The sequence below is a fragment of the Sceloporus occidentalis genome, unplaced genomic scaffold (assembly GCF_023333645.1).
Source record: "Sceloporus occidentalis isolate IW3139 unplaced genomic scaffold, rSceOcc1.0.p SCAF_17, whole genome shotgun sequence".
NCBI classification, from domain to species: Eukaryota; Metazoa; Chordata; class Lepidosauria; order Squamata; family Phrynosomatidae; genus Sceloporus; species Sceloporus occidentalis.
Genome location: NW_028316997.1, coordinates 15,962,282 through 15,981,190, shown reverse-complemented (window position 1 = coordinate 15,981,190; position 18,909 = coordinate 15,962,282). Strand labels below are relative to the sequence as shown.

Sequence of the window (18,909 nt, the reverse complement as noted above, 5' to 3'; positions counted from 1 at the left end):
TTCTCCTTAATGCTGCATGTCTCTTAAAAACTGTGTTTAAAACATTATTAAAATCCTACAGTTCCCCAGAAAGAAAGTACTGTCATTCCTCTAAAGATTTCTCCTACGTATTACATCACAGCAGTCTGACTGCGTACAGCCACTACTATTTCATACTTGTGCATGTGAAACAGCAAAGGTCTACAGACCCTAATACTCTGTGATGGGCAGTGAGTTACGATGTGTGATAGGTGTGAGGCAATGACGTGTTTTGTGTGATAAGGGTGAGGAAACTAGAAGACCTTTAGAGATAATGTCTTTTAAAAAGACATGTTTATTTCAGATGGATACCATAGTGTAGTACATAATATAAAAATCAAGGAAAGTTTAGAAAAAAATGTCTGAACAGCACCTTTAATCAAGAGTCTCCATCAGTTTATATATAAAAAGCATGAAAGGTTCTAAATTGATATATAGTCAGGCAGCACTAATACATAAAATAGCACTTTCATGCACACGATAGCTGAGTGATCTCTTTAAATTTTGTTTGGCTCCTTTTGCGAGTGTGTGGATGATTCTGCAGGATCCCCCTACATGCATTTGCCTCTTTCTCCATCCCTCGGCTCAGAAACATGTTTGGCAGAACATCTGCTTCTCAAAATGCTAGTACGTTGCACTCTCCGCAAGATGGCTCCAGTGTTTGCTGAAGCAATTTCCCGGTGGCGCAAAAAACAGGACCATGGAGGGGACAGTCGCCACTGCTTATAGTAAAGGTGGCACGGGTTGAAAAAAAAGTTTAAAAAAAATTAGATCATCTCTATGCCATTCATCGTTTATTTTTGAATATATTAACCATTTTACTGTCTGAACATGGAAATTTCAGGTTCTCGATGATATGTCTCACTTTTTAAACAAAAACAAGTATTTCATTAAGTTTAATGTTTTGAGTGTATCTACCAGGCCCGGACTGGCCGTCCTCTTAGGCCCTGTTAGGATACCTATACAGTATGCTTTGTTCTTCAGTTCTGTGTAATATGCAGATGGTTTTGCATGGGCGGAGTAGCAGTAGCCATTCATATATAGGTTATTTGAACTCTGACATTATTGCTATTGAATTCAATAGACCACCACTGTGCAAGTACAATTAGTCATAATATATCCACCAGTTTGCATGCAGTAAAATACGGTGAATCTAATGTACAATTGACTCCGATATGCATTAAAGGCAAGCCTTTGCTTATAGCCCAATGAGTAGCCTAAGCATCATCGCATGCCTGCCAGATCCCATGGCATCTCTTTCTCCTTCTCCTCTCTATCGTTTCTCATACAGAATTGTGTAAACTGCATAGGAGTGGGACACTTGTTTTAAGGCGTTCAGATAGAGGTGAGGCCAGGGGGGTTGTGACATATTGCTAGATATTTTGGCTATTAAGTCTTTTAGGAGGGAAACAATGTATTTTATTTTCAGAATTTAAAGTACAAGCACCAGTTCTGCTGTGACGTGGTCGTTGTAAGGACGCAGGCGCGCACTGCTCGTTCTGTAAAATGCATTATCAATAAAGCTTGTTAAAAAAAAGCAACTCCTGGGACCAGGAAGTGATGTAGGTGCTGTGTTGGTCACCCAGTTCGGCGTGCAGCCTGTCAGTGACTTGGGATGTTAGTCTACGTATGAGGTTATATGAAGCGGTACTGAACGGCAAATAAACTCTGTCTGCCACGCTGTCAGGTTATTTACCCTCAGAGCGGAGGTTTCGTGACTCTGATCTTGCCTCTGTTGATAATCTAGAAACCAATCACACTAAACGAGAGGGATCTGCTGAAAATTGGAGCAAGGGGATTATCTCTGATTTCCGGCAGACGGGAAAGGTACACGTTAGTTCCGATGGCAAACGTCACGGTAAAGGCAGCCTTTTAATAAACACTGATTATTCCAGTCAACCTTTTTAATGGAGTCTGATGTGCCTTTATCTCTGCATAGAAATCTGTGCGTGTATTGCTTGGCTGTTGGAGTTAGAAAATGAGCTAGAAGTACATATATTATATGAAGTTTTATATATATAAAAAACATATATCTCCAAAAACTTGCAACACCCAAGGCTAGAGTGCTCCTATCACCCGGCATTGTCAAAACATGTTGGGCTATAAGCAGAATTAGTGCTGTAAATGCTAAAAGGAATGGGAAAATATTTTTTTTCTAAATATTAACGAATATTACATATAGCTAGTGTGCAGCAGGCAGTAAATAACCCAAACCAGGCTACCTTTTTTATTCTAGAGACTTTTTGTAAAGCTGCCTCTTTGTAACACTGCTTAATGATTCAAGGTGCTACAGTTTTTCTGAAATATGTTAAAAATGTTAACCTTTTGGTTAATGAAAAATTATATATATATATATATATATATATATATAAACAAATACCCCTGCGCTCCTACCTAAACATAAATAAGGTGACAAATACTAGATTCCTAGTTCAAAAAAACATGGTGCCCGGTGCTTGGCTGATAGCACAGTAACAATAATCTAAAAGTAGTGAAGCCAGCACTCACGGTCTTCAATAATGCTTCATTTTTATTTGCAAGATGCCAAGATGTCAACGTTTCAGTACACCTCATGGACTTTCCTCAGGACAAGCATATCTACATATAACATATACACACACACCAATTTTTATAGCAATAATAGATATGTATTGAGGCATTACTATGTTCCTAAAGAGTTCTAAATACATGGCATTGTTTTCCTCTGCTTTACAGGTGAAATATGGCTTCAAAGGACAATGGAAAAGAGCTAGACAATTCAAACAGCCCTGCCCAGACGAAGTCAAGTGAGACCTTTGAGGAATCCGATCCAGATACCTGCGATATTCCATTTTATGTCACCGAGCTTATTGAAAAAGAGATTGGAAGTGATTTGAAGTCTTTGAAAAAATTATCCAGTCTTATTGAGACCATTGCACATGAAAAGAGACAACTAGAAGAACAGGTTGGTCAGGATGAGAGATGTAAAAATTATGCTGATTTGTAATGTGTCATCTTCCATCAGCTTTGTAAACCAGTTATGTTGCAAATGCTTTTTGTGTTGGATTCCCATTTCCACGTAAGTCTGTTATTATTTTGCCCGGAAGTCATAGTGTGCATGCGAAACATCACTCAAATAACTGGATACATGTTTACAAGCTTTTTTTCTGTAGGTTCTAACTGTTTCATCAGAAGCACCTAAACGAATCCAGGCTGCTCTAAAAAATGCAGAAGATACCAAAGAAGCCCTTGGACATCTTCTAGAAAAAGAGGCCTCAGTGTCTGAATCGATTAGCAAGCATCTTGTGGAAGCTGCCCCATGGATGGAGGATCTTGGCATGCTGACAGACCAGATAGAAGAAGTGGAGAGACATCTATCATACCTTAAATGGATCTCGCAGATTGAAGATCTTAGGTAAAAATCCCTTCCAGTATTGGTCATTGCTGTGCAGATGCTGCAATGCTAAACTGAGTTTATGCTTTATTTTACAAGGTCATTCACATATGGCACATTTGAATTTACAAATGTATTTTTTCCCAGTGATAACATCCAACAGCATCTCATGACTAACGATGTAGCAGAAGCTGCCAGCACCTTGGTTTCTATGGCAGAATTGGCTATTAAGCTTCAGGAATCATCTTGTACCAATTTACTGAATTTTTTAAGGTCCACGGTTCAGTTTTGGCATAAAATTCTTAAGGATAAATTAACAAGGTAAGGAAATAATATAAGGCCTTACATGGTGCAGTAACGTCATCGAGCACTTTATTGAATACACTCTTGGATTATCCCTTTCACAGTGATTTTGAAGAAGTATTAAACCTTCTACACTGGCCTTTTGTTGGTCCTCTCCAGTCTCCTTCCACTGCATCGTCTTCCTCGGCCAGTTTAGGAGAAGTCTTTGGTAACCTGGAGACACTATTCTCTCAGCTGCTAAAACTTCAAACTTCGTATCCTTCCAAATCATTTTGGAGGTTTGCTATCAAAATGCTTGCCTATTGGAAAATGACTTTTTCTTAGTTTGAGTAATTAAATAATAATAAGCATGACATAAAACATCTAAGTGAAAATGTATGCATAAGATGTATTAGATTTTACATTAAACTAAATAATGTCTACTGTTCAAATTTTGCATGTCTTCCTTAAAATTCACAACTAGCGATGAATTAATCTCTAAACCTAAGCAGATGCCAGAGAAATATTCCCTCCCAATGTCCCCACCAATCATACTTCCCATACAGATCATGCTTTTTCCCCTTCAGAAGAGGTTTCGGTACCATTTCTCAGGCAACCGACAAACAAATGCATTAAGCAAGGTGAGGACCTAACAGCTTCTCTAGCAGCTTTCCTTTATCCCTTTGTGTAACTAAAGCTTAGAGTGTTTCCTTCTTTTTTTGCCTTAGCCGGAATGGTACCTTACGCAAGTGCTGATGTGGATTGGGAACCACACAAAGTTCATTCATGAGAGGATTCAGCCCATACTAAACAAGACCGGTTCCTCTGTTAATGCAAAGGTAAGCAGTGTTTCTCAGCCACTGTTGCAACAAAGTACAACTCAAGAGGTTTTGTTTGTCACGTATCCCAAATGGCCATTGTTACCTAACCAAGGAAGTATTTATCATAGGTAGAATTATTTGTTTACATACTATAACAGGTCATCTTCATAGTATTTGAATACAACACTATGAGGAACATGCATCCAAAGCACTACCTTTCACATTTAGCTTTTATAGGCTGTTTGTACTTTTTAACTAGATTAGCCTATAGGTTCACATGATAACGTTTTACAGTGTCCAGGTGCCAGACCTTCTTTAATATGATTGGTTGGTTCAGAAGGTCAACATATTGCTAGTCAGTTACTATTCACTGCAGTATGCCCAAATACTTTGGAAAGTATATTGTACTGGAGAAAGAGTGGAGCCCCTACTATGGCACCCATCAGAGTTTAGCCCTTCAGCAAACGCTTAGCACTCCACATTTTGACAGAATATTGCAGTATGCCCAAAACCCATACAAGTGTCACCAAGAGTAATTGTTAAAGTAAGCCCATTAAATTGCCAGAATATTGGTCTTTGCATGCCATCTTAATATGCATTTTTCTTGATGTCTTTCTTCCAGCTGGAGTTCACTCGGGGCCTGGTCATGCTGGTGCTGGAGAAGCTGTCTGTAGACATCCCTTGTCTGCTATATGATGACATCATGTTTTGCCACCTTGTGGATGAGGTTCTTCTGTTTCATAGAGAGCTCCAGAGCACACATGGGTACCCTGCCACCCTCCCAAACTGCATGCACATTTTGTCAGAGGAAACTGCCTTCCAACGGTGGTTAACCGTGGAAAGAAAATGTAAGCGAGTGAAGGTTTTTTATCCCTCTGGCCTGTGTTTTTACAAAGTCACCTCCCTGCATGTTGTTTAATTGTTAATATTCATATGCTACATACACTACAACTGATTATATATGTATTGTGTAATAAGCATACTTTTAAACACATGTTCATTACCAAGCATTATGTTTTTACCATGATTACTGGTGAAAGTCCTGTCTTATTGGTTTGAATTCTCAGTGGCTTTGGAAAAGATGGACTTCATGTTGTCCTCAGAGGCTGCCTGGACATCACAGTACAAAGATATTTCTGATGTGGATGAAATGAAGGTTCCGGATTGTGCAGAGACATTTATGACTCTTCTGCTTGTTATCACAGGTAACCAGCAATACATAGATGTTATAGTGTAGGTGTTGATTCTGTATATTTCTAACTTTTTTAAATATTAAGAGATGGTGAGCATGTGTGGCATTTATAGTACAGCTCTGTTATTGTAGTAGTTTACAAACATTCTACCACAATGTTTTTTATAACTTGAACTTTCTCTCTGGCTCTTCCTCTTGTGTTTTCATAAATAGGGAGCACTTAGTCAACTGAGCATGTTTAGATTAATATAGGTTTAGATAGTCCGCCAAAACTGTACCGCAGTAGGTTCTTGGTGACCACATGTGGATTGACGAGCGGTTCCATTTGTGACAAATTCACCAGCTATGCTATCCAAAATCTGTATGTGGGATGTGAGAACGTCTTTAAATCCAGCATTTCTGGGAAATCGTAACAACTAGTACCTGAACATGAGTATCAGTATGTGGAGCATGAGATAAGTTTCTTCTTAGTCTAAGCACAGCTGCGCTACATTAGTGATTGCAAAGGATTAATGCACTGCAAACATATCATGTCTTCTATATGAATACATATGTTGACTATGCAGAATGTTGGTCACGTCTGTAAAATTATTTCAGCACTGGTTTTCTGATTGACATGCCAGACAGGTACAAGAACCTTCCCACAGCATCACGGAAGCTGAAGTTCCTGGAGTTGCAGAAAGACCTAGTTGATGACTTCAGGATCCGGCTAACACAAGTGATGAAGGAAGAGAGCAGAGCTCCCCTAGGGTTTCGATACTGCGCTATTCTCAATGCTGTCAACTATGTTGCTTCTGTGTTGGGGGACTGGGCGGACAATGTTGTAAGTAGCTTGATAGGTTCTTCTTCAATGTATATAATATAATGAATTAACAATCTTGGGTATAGTTATGGTGCAGATCAGGAGTGTTGAAGTCCAGGGTTTTCATGATGATGGTTAGCTCATTGTTCATCAAAAGAGTTTTAATTGCTTGCTAATGTGTTAAAGTATCAGTGTGGTGTAAAATAATCACAATGTTTTTTAATGTGATTTATATTGTCTTTGTATAGTTTTTCCTCCAGCTTCAGCAGGCTGCACTGGAGATTTGCTCGGATCTTACTTCCAGCAGCAAGCTACAGCTCGGTCAGCTGGCGTCCATGGAAATCTCCGTGTTTGATGACATGATTAATCTTCTGGAACGGCTGAAAAATGACATGCTGTCTCGCCAGGTAGAAAATGTTTTTAAGGAAGTCAAAGAGGCTGCAAGAATGTACAAAAAAGAAAGGTAAATGTCTTAAAATACTGACATTCCACTTCCTAATCTGCTACAAATTTTATATGGATCTGAAAGGTTTTTGTGGGAAACTGAGAAACTGATGCAGTGTATAATGCTTATTGTAATGTATGTCTGTAATTTATACTAAATATATGTTTATTTGGAGTACTGTACAGTTAGATATAGGGAGTTTGGCATAACTGACAATTGAACTTGAACATTGCTTAATACTGGGTTGTACCGAATGGACTGCTGACTATTAAGTGCCAACTTTCAGTCCATAGTTAAGCATATATAGTTTCTTTCATATGTGAAACATAGTCTGTACAACGAGTAGTCGTCTGTGTTGGGTTGTCAATGTTACACATGATCTAAGATGTGATTTAACCTGTGATAATTATTTTTGTCAAGCACCCCCCTTTGTTACATTGGGGATTTACAAGGAAATGTGGCTTGCATCTCTTTTGTCATAGCAACGCCAGTTTACTAAGCGTTTGATTCATATTTTAGTTATTTATTTAAGGAAATAATTTAACAGATTTGCTTTGACTTCTTACTGTAACATTCTGCAGATCATATCTAAATATTTTTATATATGGCATATAACAAGTTGTCTTTTTAATTTAGGTTTTGTTTTTCTGTTATTTTGTTGTATTTACTATGTAATGAGTATGATCTCCCTTATTGCTTTTCCCTTTTCGAAATTGTTGCTGTTTAAAAAAAAAAAAAAATGTTTTATATACAATAGGTGGCTGTCACTGCCGTCACAGTCAGAACAAGCTGTGATGTCCTTGTCCAGCACAGCCTGCCCAATGCTTCTGGCTCTCAGGGACCGTCTGCTTCAGCTGGAGCAGCAGCTCTGTCATACGCTTTTTAAAACTGTCTGGCAGATGCTAGCAGAGAAGCTTGATATGTTCATTTATCAGGATGTAAGTAGGATGGATATTAGATTACAGTGTGCCTGCGGTTTGTGTGGCTGAAGCCACTTAATGAAGATTTGTTTTTTACTTTTCACAGGTCATCTTGGCGAATCATTTCAATGAAGGGGGAGCAGCTCAGCTGCAGTTTGATATGTCACGCAATCTCTTCCCTTTATTCTCACACTACTGCAAAAGACCTGAAAACTATTTTAAACAGTAAGTCATTCTTACTTGGTTTTAATTCTTAAACCAAGACACATTCTGCTTTGGGATGAGGTCTCTTTAAAAACCCAGTTTAGTGCAGCATAGAGGCGTCTGTTTGCTGTGTGATTATATGTGTATACAGCATATTTAGATATTCAACATTCAACTTTGCTTTTTCCTTCATAGCTAAGTTGATCTTCTACAGAACTTCTTTCCTATGTATTATGTTGAATCTGAAAGTATCTGGGAACTCTCTCTGGTTTTGCATTGCCAGTTGTCAGATTGAGCAACAAGTCCGTTTCACACAATAATTCGACCTTACATGTAATCATAACACAGACTGAGTATTCACTAAACCCAATTCCAATGAACTTTGCCTGCAAGTAGGTCTAAGAGAGAGCTGCTTATTCATCAATGCATTATACATTATATATTGTTCAGCTCATCTTGCATGAGAAATGTGATGTGAGGGAGTGTTTTTGGTTAAAATGTGCAAACACACTTGCACACTCAGTGTTTGGCAAATAAAGCCCAAGATGGGTGCAGATTTCAGTGTGTCTGATTTTGTTCTACAGTGTGAAAGAAGCCTGCATTATCCTGAATCTGAATGTGGGTCCTGCCCTGCTGCTGAAGGATGTGCTACAGTCTGCATCAGAGAGTGTGGACTCAGCCAGTTCAAGCAATAAGCTACCTTCAGCCACAGCAGCGTTAAATGAACTCGGCATCTATAAACTGGCTCCACAAGATGTGGAAATCCTTTTCAATTTACGGACCAACTGGCCCAACACGGGAAAGTAACACTTTATTTTAATGGTATCGCAACACTGATATGACTGTGTGCTTGTAAGTTTAGGAATATCACCATTATACCCTGAATCTCAGACTCCGTCAGATGCACAGGACGAGGAGTACCAGATTTTGGTTCTTCCTATAGTAGTTCATCCTAAAATGTGTATATGTTATATGCACTCTTTATCCTATGTCTGTATACACATGAGTGTTAAACAACATTTGTATGTGGTGGAGTTTCTTGCATTACAACAACTCTTTGACCTATAAGTGGTTCATTGAGCTTTTGCACGACTACCAACACATTGTATAATACTTTGGTCTTTTAAATGCTAGATAAATGTCACTAGCTATCTAGTTGAACATCTCAACAATAAGAGAATTGTGAATATTGATATCCAACAAATTATTGATAAAGAAGGTACATATGCTTCTCCATAACAAAAAGCAAGTCTACATAGACAGGTAGATCATTGACAGCAGTTATACACATACTTTTACAACTAACAGGAAGCCTACTTCTAGGATAATGGTATACTAATATCTTGTAAACCATGTATTTATAGGTGAACTCCCACTTTCCGTGGTATAGGTGTGTAATGGGGTACTTGGTGTGCCCAGTAAACTAGGGGTTTGTAGGAGTACTTGTGTTAAATAGGTAAGTAATATTAATGATCTAAGATAAAGCATTGTCTATGTATTACTAAAATACCTAATGCTTTATTAAAAATATGTAATTGTGTATAAAAAGCAATGGTAGTGAAAACTACATATTTTTTCCAGTCCATCTTTATAACGGAGAGATTAATCTGCATTTTAGCCGAATTGTATTTCCTGTGTTTTTCTGTGCGTTTTTCATAATTTGAGGAATCGCATTCTGTTAACGTTGTAAAAGTACCATCGTGTCTTCTAGTTATTCTTAACATAAGTATGAGAGAAACAGAGAAAGTAAAATAGATGTACTTGCGTCTAACTGTCTAAGACGTGGACATCAGAATAGGGTATTCCTAACAATAAGTATTGACTGTTTTTCTGTTGACTATTAACTTGTTTGTGACTTAAAGGCTTTGGTTAGGGTGCTTGTCTCCCCCTTAAATGAGGGGGTTAATAGAGGGACCGGTTTTCAGGCACAGTGGGTACTGTAAGAACACAGCAGAGGCTAAAACATGGACAGCTCTGACACATATGCCCCTGGTTATCACCCATCAGTCTGAAAAACAACGCTCCTGTGGTAACTGAAAATTTGCCATTGCCGGTCATTTGAAGCCGTAAACAGAATGTGGGAATGCATACAGAAATCATTTACACTGAAACTGAATCCACTTTGAGAACCATAGATTGCACTTGAGAATGAGAAACACCACCCCTATACCTTATCACTCGACATAAGAGAATCTAGATTTGTGCAAATAACGGTATTGCAGAGAGGTATAGTAGACCATTATATGATAAAGTGTATTGTTTATTATATGATCCACAAAACAAAGGGAAAGGTCCAGAGGTAAATAAATGTATGCTTATGGTTTGTTAGGTTCTGAATGTCCCACAAGCTTTCTTCAGCTGAGTCCTCCTGTTGGAGAAAAAAATGTTAAAGGAAACTGGGTTGTGTATAAAGTTGACAGGCCATAAAGTTTCTTTAAATATATGTGAATATACCGTATTTGCTCGATTATAAGACGAGGTTTTTTTCAGAGCAAATGCTCTGAAAAATACCCCTCGTCTTCTAATCGGGGTCGTCTTCTAATCAGACCTCAAATAGAGTCTGATTAGGAGACTAAGATCCAGATCCCCCGCACCGCTGCAGGGGACCTGGATCCTCCTGTCTCACCCCCCCCCCCCCCATATCATACACACTTACCGGTGCTTCCTGCTGTATTGCCGGGGCAGCGGGTTGACGTCTACGCGATCCGCGTAGACAACGTCCGCTGCAGCCGGAAGGAGGTGTGGCTAGCAGCGGGGGTTGTCTGCGTCCGTCGCGTAGACCTTCCCCGACTGTCAGAGATCTCTGATCTCTGACAGCCGGGGAAAGTATACGCGACGGACGCATACAAACCCCCGCTGCCAACTCCACCTCCTTCCGGCTGCAGCAGAAGGCGACGTCAACCCGCTGCCCCGGCTGGAAGCACCGGTAAGAGAGGGCTGAGAGGGGAGGGGGGGGAGAGAGTGTGTGTGTGTGTGTGTTAGTTAAATGGGGGTATAGGGTGTGTGTGTGTGTGTGTGTGTGTGTGTGTGTGTGTGTGTGTGTGTGTGTGTGTGTGTGTGTGTGTGTGTGTGTGTGTGTGTGTGTGTGTGTGTGTGTGTGTGTGTGTGTGTGTGTGTGTGTGTGTGTGTGTGTGTGTGTGTGTGTGTGTGTGTGTGTGTGTGTGTGTTAAATGGGGGCATAGGGCATTTCTGGAGTGGCGTTAAGGGGGCATTTAATAGAGCACTCTGCCTCCTGAAATGCCTTATACCTCCCTATATGCCACTCTGCCCCATAATATGCCTTTTAACCCCCTAAATGCCAGAGTGGCATATAGGGGTATAAGGCATTTCTGGAGGCAGAGTGCTCTATACAATGCCTTTTAACTCCCTTAATGCCACTCTGCCTCCTGAAATGCCTTATACCTCCCTATATGCCACTCTGCCCCATAATATGCATTTTAACCCCCTAAATGCCAGAATGGGATATAGGGGTATAAGGCATTTCTGGAGGCAGAGTGGCATATAGGGGGTCAAAAGGCATACCATGGGGCACAGTGGCATATAGAGGGTTAAAAGGCATATCATGGGCCACAGTGCCATATTGGTGTGGCAAGCCTGGGGGCAGATGTGCGTAACTGGGGGACAGGCTGGAAAATACAAGAAATAAAAACAAAAAAAATATTTTTCTCAATCATAGCTTTTATTAAAAAAAATAGTTTACATGAATTAACATTTACTGGTAAAACTTTTTTCCTTTAGGGTCGTCTTATATTCAGGCTTTTTCTTTTTTCCTAAGTTAATATTCAGATTTTGGGGGGTCGTCTTATAATCAGGGTCGTCTTATAATCGAGCAAATACGGTATACAAAATAAAGAAAATGGTATATGACAATTCTACAGTTGGCACTGAATGATGTGTACCAGTTAATGTTTTCATCATCCCATGTCTTACACAAAACCAAGGAGACTAGGAAGTAGGGTGAATATCAAAGCTACAGGATGGAGGCAAGCAACCTGCAGTCTTATAATAGATAAAGTGAATGTAAGCAATCTGTTTCTAAATTTGCTCTGTGTATGCAAGCCCACCATGTTTTGGGTCATATATTGAGCAATACACTTTCTGAGCCATTCACATCTAAAAAAATTTTTTTAAAGTAACAATGGCATCACGTATTTGAAAAATGTTTTGAGCTACAATATAAAAGTATATATGCTCTTAGTTTTGCTGTGAGTGGTAGGCATGTTTGAATTTCCATCAGTGTGGCTCAGGTAGGTCATTGGGGCAGTGTAGGGTAAGTGTGTTTGAGTTTGGTTTATGTGTACTGTTCCAATGACAAAATGTGTACTGAAAAAGGTATCTTGAAAAATAAAACCACTTTGTATACCTGCATTATTTATTTAACATTATTCAATAATTGGGGGGAAAAATTATTTAAAGAGATAGCTGTACTCACATTTCATACTTAAAGACTTCCAGTGTGATTCTCTCAGGAAGGTTAACAAAGTTGTTGCTGTTTACCCCAAGAGTTTTTGATGCTGGAAGTTACAACAAAAAAGGGATATTAATACATTTTCATTTGATTATTTCCATGGAAGCGGAGAAATTATGTAGACAGCATAATTATATTACCTGCTTTAATAGAAGTATGCATTTAAAAATTAATATATATATACAGTACTGTGCAAAGGTTTAAGGCAGGTCTGGAAAAAATGCTGTAAAAAATTGACATGTTTATTTTATTACTTAATAAAAGTGAGTGAACAGAAGAAAAATCTAAATAAAATCAATATTTGATGTGACCAATCTTTTCCTGCAAAACAGCATCAATTCTTCTAGGTACACTTGCACCGTCTAGGGTTTTGTAGGTATATAGTTAGGAGTATGATTAAACAATTATACCAAACAGGTGCCATCATTGAATATGCAATACTATCTAACATAAACAGCTGCGTAGTAGGAATAAAACTGGAGGAACGGCCAAACTCCGTAACAAGGGAAGTCGCTTAAGACTGTTTAATGTCAAAAAACCATACACCGTGGCAAGACTGAGCACAGCAACATGACACAGGGTAGTTACACTACATAAGCAAGGTTTCTCCTAGGCAGAAATTTCAAGCAGACAGATGTTTCCAGATGTTCTGTCCAAGATTTTTTGAAGATGCCCAAAGAAACTGGCAATGTTGAGGACTGCAGACACAGTAGTCAGGCAAAGAAAATTTGATGAAAGACACATCATGCTTACTTCCTTTCGAAATCGGAAGAAGTCAAGCGCTGCCATCAGATTAGCATTGGGAGAAAACGGTGGGACCCTGCTCCACCCATCTACTGCCCAGAGTAGTCTGGTCAGAAGGGATCTTCCTAGAAGATTTGCAGCCATTCCGCAGATGTGGAAACAAGGCCAAGCAACTATTTTTTCATTTTTCTTTTATTGTTGATAGATTGAATCTGCCAAACGACTAATCATGCATACACATGATGGAGGTTCCTTGCGAGTTTGGGGCTGCATTATTGCAAATGGAGTTGGGGATGTAGTCAAAATTAATAGTCTCCTCAATGCTGAGTACAGGCAGATACTTATCCATCATGTAATACCATCAGGGAGTCATCTGATTGGCCTGAATTCTGCAGAATGGCAAAGGCACCAAATATATGGATTAATTAACTATATTCATCTTAAAGAACAAGGAGTCCTGGAAATATGGCCCTCGCAGAGCCTGATCTCAACATCAAACATTAGAGAGAGAAGCAACTGAGGCCGTCTAAATCCACAGAAGAACTGTGGTTGTTTCTCCAATATGTTTGGAACAACCTACTTGCCAAGTTTCTTAAAGAACTGTGTGCAAGTCTACCTAGAAGAATTTATGCTGTTTTGAAGGTAATGGGTGGTCACACCAAATATTTTGATTTTTATTCTGTTCGCTCACTTTGCATTTTCTTAAATTATAAAAAGAAACTATTAACTTTTTTTTTAATATTCTTACTTCACAGCATTTTTTCACACCTGTCTAAAACTTTTGCACAGTACTGTACATCAATTTTCATGCCAACAAATTTGCTATCCATACAAAATGGACTCCAATGCATACGCTGCATGGACACCTGAAATGTTGAGGGGGTATGTAATGTGCAATTTACTTGACATTGGTGCTGTAATTTTTCTTTAACATGTAACTTAAAGACTGCGTACCATTATCACATGGTACGTAATTCTAACACCAAATATTCGAAAATAAGGGGGCACTGCCACCAGTGTTTCCTAACTTTACATAATACCAAGCAATGAAACAAATATATGTGTACACTATCAAGCAAAACAACATAAAGGCTTTATCAAATAGTAGCTATACATTTTATATCTGAAGTGGAACTGTCCTCTAATTATTACTTACCTTCCATGAACTGTGCCCCTGTTATGTATCCTTGACCTGAAGGATCAAGAATCCTGAACACAGCATCCAGATTAGACTCATCAAAAAGGCATGGATATTCCACATCTGCTATTCTGGCAAGTTTCAGCTTTTCCAACTCATTTATTAGAAATTCTCGTGGCCTTTCTAGAAAAAATAAAATAAAACATGTTTAACCATACAGTAAACCATCTAAAAACACAAAGATCTAATCTCGAATTATTCTGTATCTGTACAGCTTGTACCATATATATATATATACACACTATTAAAGGTATGTTGTTATATGAGGTGGTATTTTGAAGATTATGAAACTGAATAAAAATACATACATAAACTGGTTAAAATACAACTGATATTGCATGGCTAATCTCTAAGAGGCTATCACTTCTTGTGGTTTATTGCAACTAGCTATTAGAGGTAATTTGCATGACTGCAATAGATCATATAAAACAAGTGTAAGAGAAGCATACTTAAGTAAACTTCCTGCAGATGCACTGTAGCTCTCCCAATTAAAGCAATTAGTAACAGCCAATCACACGCATCCGTAACACTTAAATTCAACTAGCATGCATTTGATTGGCTGCGGCTATTCCCTGGCTATATAAACTAGAATCCCTCGAGTAAGACGACAGCTCCGCTTCAATCTGTCCAGAAAATATATGACCTGCATTAACATGATTGCTCCTCTGCATTACAAGTTTATCACAATTTCTCAAGTGGAGATCTGACTGAGTTAACCCTTTAGGGTTATTATACGTGCTACTGTATCTTATATCAATGAACTATCCACTGCAGGTGAAGGAAGTGTTTCTTGTGCAGCCGTCACGAAATGTCTTATCACATTAACGTAACCCCATTGAAAGAAATGCTCGCGGACGACGGTTTACCGGGCCGGTGATAAAGCAGCAGGCTTGTCAAGTTGTTCATTAACTCCATAATCTTGTTTTCACGAAGATATTCTTTCGCTTCCAGCTCTCTGCCAGCCGCCATCGCGGTTCCTAACAGCGTATGTTCCGTTGCTAAGATACCGCCACGTCTCCACCCATCGTGTGACGTCTTCACAATCTAAGCCAATCGGTTAGCTGGGCAACTCAAACGACACTTCCTTTACTGTATTTACAACTTTATTGGTGTAGGTCATGTTTGCGAAACACCTGGATGTTTTCCTGCGCCGTTTAGAGTCGTGTCACCTGCAGAGAACTCGCAATACGGAAACATAATGCAATCCAGTTGAGCCTATTAAATGCTAATTTCTAATTAAATGTATACATTATGTAAATGAAGCATCGACCCATACATGGCACGTGTCCGTCAGCTATATCTTCATTGTAACCGTGCTGTAAAGGTTTCCATACTTCTGACTAAATTGTGACTTCTACTTTTAAATAAGCTGCTCAAGGTTTAATAGATTGTAAGCTCATAACAACAGGGTGGTCTTCTATACCAGTATTTGACAATGTATCCAGATACAAGAATACCCATCTATAACTCTTGGGGTCTAGCGGGGCATCCTTCCCCATGGAAAAGTCAGCTTCAAGTTGGTAGCTGCTGCTGTTCTCAGACTAAAAAGGTTTCTCCAAAGAACAGTGGCGCTCATCACGGCACAATCATCTGGTTGGAAGAGAACACACTTTATTGGGATTGGGCATGGTTTATATAACCACTTTAGCAGGGGAAAGGAGTTGATTTAGGAAACAGGAAAGGATTAACATAATTAACACATAACATACAAGCAAGAGAAGCAGACAACATCTGCAGCAAACTAATCTCATCACACATACAACATTGGCGAATACATAGATTAAACTGAGTCAATCTGAAACTGTTGAATTTACAGAATATTGCAATTTAACCCCAGTAAATCAATGCAAAATTGCAGTCCCAATAATTTCAGCATCTGTTACAAACAGGAAACCAAATCTTAATGGAGGAGAAACCAAATCTTAACCCCTTAAGGACAATGGGCGGTCCCTAAACCCATTGAAAACAATGCATTTTGAGCCCGTACATGTACGGGCTTTGTCATTAAGGGGTTAATGGAGGAGAAACCAAACCTTAAAGCATTATATGTGGGAGAGTTCAACTGGCTCAATGCTTAAAGTAATTTAAACAGTTAATCACCAAATAGATTGTAAACTCACCAGGGCCGTGCCAAGGTGGGTGGCGGCAGGGAGGCGAGAGGGGGCGCTGAGCAACACAAACAATCCGCCACGGCCCTGGTGTGTTAATGTTATTTTAAGAAAACAAGATAGGGTTATGGTATAGAAACTATTTTAAAAAGGTCAGTCTTTTTTTTATGTAAAGTAGTATAGACAAAATTCTTTTCTATGACATTTACATTAATGTATGTAAATATAGAGGAGACTCTGGGTGAGACTTACCAATTAAAATTTTGTTTTCCTTCAAGCGGAATTCAAGCTGGATAGGAACCTCCTGTGTTTTGGTATTCCAAGTAGTCAAACACATAGGAACAGTGCAAATACACAAGTATATATGGAATTTAATGTATTGTACATTATGTTTATCGAAAGAAAACAAATAGCCAATCGCCTGCCAATTTTTCCTACCGTGTCAAACTTTCTCAAGTTACGTTGAAATGTACTTCTGTCTTGTTACTTAAAGTAACTGAAACCCTGGCCTGACATGATTATTCAGCAGTGCAGAGTATATAATTATAATCTAAAAGAAATAATACGAGAACACAAATGTTTTCTTACAAACATATAAATTATTTTATTTACAAAGCCATGTTACAAAAAAGAAAATAAAATAATCAAGAAACAAAATAAATGTAAGACAATTAACAATACATCCCTCACTGGAGAATATCTCCAGGCCAGGCACAGGACCATGGCAGTATCAATCAGATACATTTGTTCATACTTTTATTTTTTCACAACTTTTTTGAAACTGTATGTCATAGAATTTGACTATTTACATGTTTAAACATACTGGAAGGGGTGACATTTTTAACAGTTTTGTTCCACTGAAAAAATACCCCAGCACATTGTATCAATTTAGTTTAATTACAGCTCCAGCCCAGCTTAACAGTCCATTTCAAATTACATTTGCTCCTATTATATTTGAGACATACATCAGTGTGAAAGCCTCCACATCAACAGCCCACTATTGAGGACACTTCAAGTAGAATAAAATTAAAACTAAATATGTTCATTCTTTATCTTACAGATTTCACCCTGATTTTCTTAAAACATCGCCTACTGATAAAACAGGTTGATTCTTCCATTGGTTTAGCATGAAATACTAAACACGTAAACGTTTGTTTTACTGGAATATGTGTTTTAAATTAATTAAGACATAATCTAAATTGTTTTCTTTTCTTTTTATTTTTTTTTAAACATTGCTTAGTGGGACTGGTGTTTTTTTTTTTAAAAAACACGGGTGCATCAGGGGAACTTTTTTCCTTGATCCAGTTTTAGCAAAATTTAACCCTATCAATGTTGGAGAGCGTTACCTCTCAAGCACTGAGCTGGTTAAGGCATGTGAGTTTTCACAATGCAGTCTGTGTAGAACCAAACTAAGGCCCCCACCAGAACTGTGGGATCCTGAGAAATTGCCAGCCTCTCATTTTCCATCAGACGTGATATCAGAGCGACTATGGGAGATCATGTTTCCCTCGCTAACATTCTGCTTACAAGTATTACAACTATGGAATGAATTAAACTGGATACTGCAAATACATGAAAGTGCAGGACAAAAAAAAAATAAAAAAAAAATGGAAATAGTGTTATGAAATATAAACTGATTCAAAATACTAAAAAAATGGATTTGGGCATGATTTCTTCAAAAGTCATCTGGAAAAGTTTTGTATTAAATAGGTAATAGGAAAGCCCATGAAATCGGGTGCAAATATTTAAGTGTGCAACTCTTTCAGAACCTAGGCATTATCAGCTAATTAAACCCACAGATATCTTCAAGTGTTGTGGGTAACACAGCATACTAAACGTTGTAAATAGAAAAAAAATCCTTTTAAAGTGTTCACTGATATAATATGCTGTATAAACATCTTTTTCCTACAAAGATCAATCAGCATTATGTACATGGTTACACATACAAAAGAAGGCAAACATTCTCTTTTTCACGTTTTTTATGGCTAACAGACCTGTGACCACGTGTAGGATTTGTTAGCCTCTATTGCTGGGAAAAATCCCATGTTATAAAGGCAAACGCATAGGGCTATACTGTAAACCCTTTCACTGCCAAAGGGAAAACCATAATTATAAGATAGACAATTTTGCATCTATTTAATTTTAATATCGGGTAGATGACATGCATAGAGGAAAGATTTTGCTGTGCCTTATATTTTGATCTACAGAGCTGATAAGTCGGCCAATGAAGCCACATTGATTATTCCTTTGCCAAGTTACTGCCAGTGGAGCCCAAAACACATCCAGGAATGAGTTAACTCTACAGTGCCTTCTGCCTACTGTTACGAAAGGAAA

At 38.4% G+C, this 18,909-nt stretch overlaps 2 protein-coding genes across 2 annotated transcripts; one reads left to right on the top strand and one right to left on the bottom strand.

Annotated features, from left to right (window-relative positions):
* Positions 1-2,740: 2,740 nt before the first annotated feature.
* On the top strand, positions 2,741-8,864 carry LOC149302897 (RAD50-interacting protein 1-like). The gene is made up of 13 exons (XM_089482096.1): positions 2,741-2,962; positions 3,171-3,412; positions 3,539-3,712; positions 3,799-3,948; positions 4,158-4,314; positions 4,402-4,512; positions 5,117-5,342; positions 5,562-5,699; positions 6,310-6,509; positions 6,737-6,951; positions 7,691-7,871; positions 7,960-8,078; positions 8,642-8,864. The coding sequence occupies exons 1-13, from the start codon at positions 2,741-2,743 to the stop codon at positions 8,862-8,864; spliced, it is 2,358 nt and encodes a 785-aa protein (XP_089338222.1).
* A 3,621-nt stretch (positions 8,865-12,485) lies between these two features.
* Positions 12,486-15,436, bottom strand: LOC149302896 (EF-hand calcium-binding domain-containing protein 10-like). Its single transcript, XM_089482095.1, has 3 exons — positions 15,334-15,436; positions 14,426-14,590; positions 12,486-12,571 (listed from the first exon to the last, which is right to left on the bottom strand). Exons 1-3 carry the CDS (start codon positions 15,434-15,436, stop codon positions 12,486-12,488), a joined length of 354 nt encoding a protein of 117 aa, XP_089338221.1.
* Positions 15,437-18,909: the final 3,473 nt, after the last annotated feature.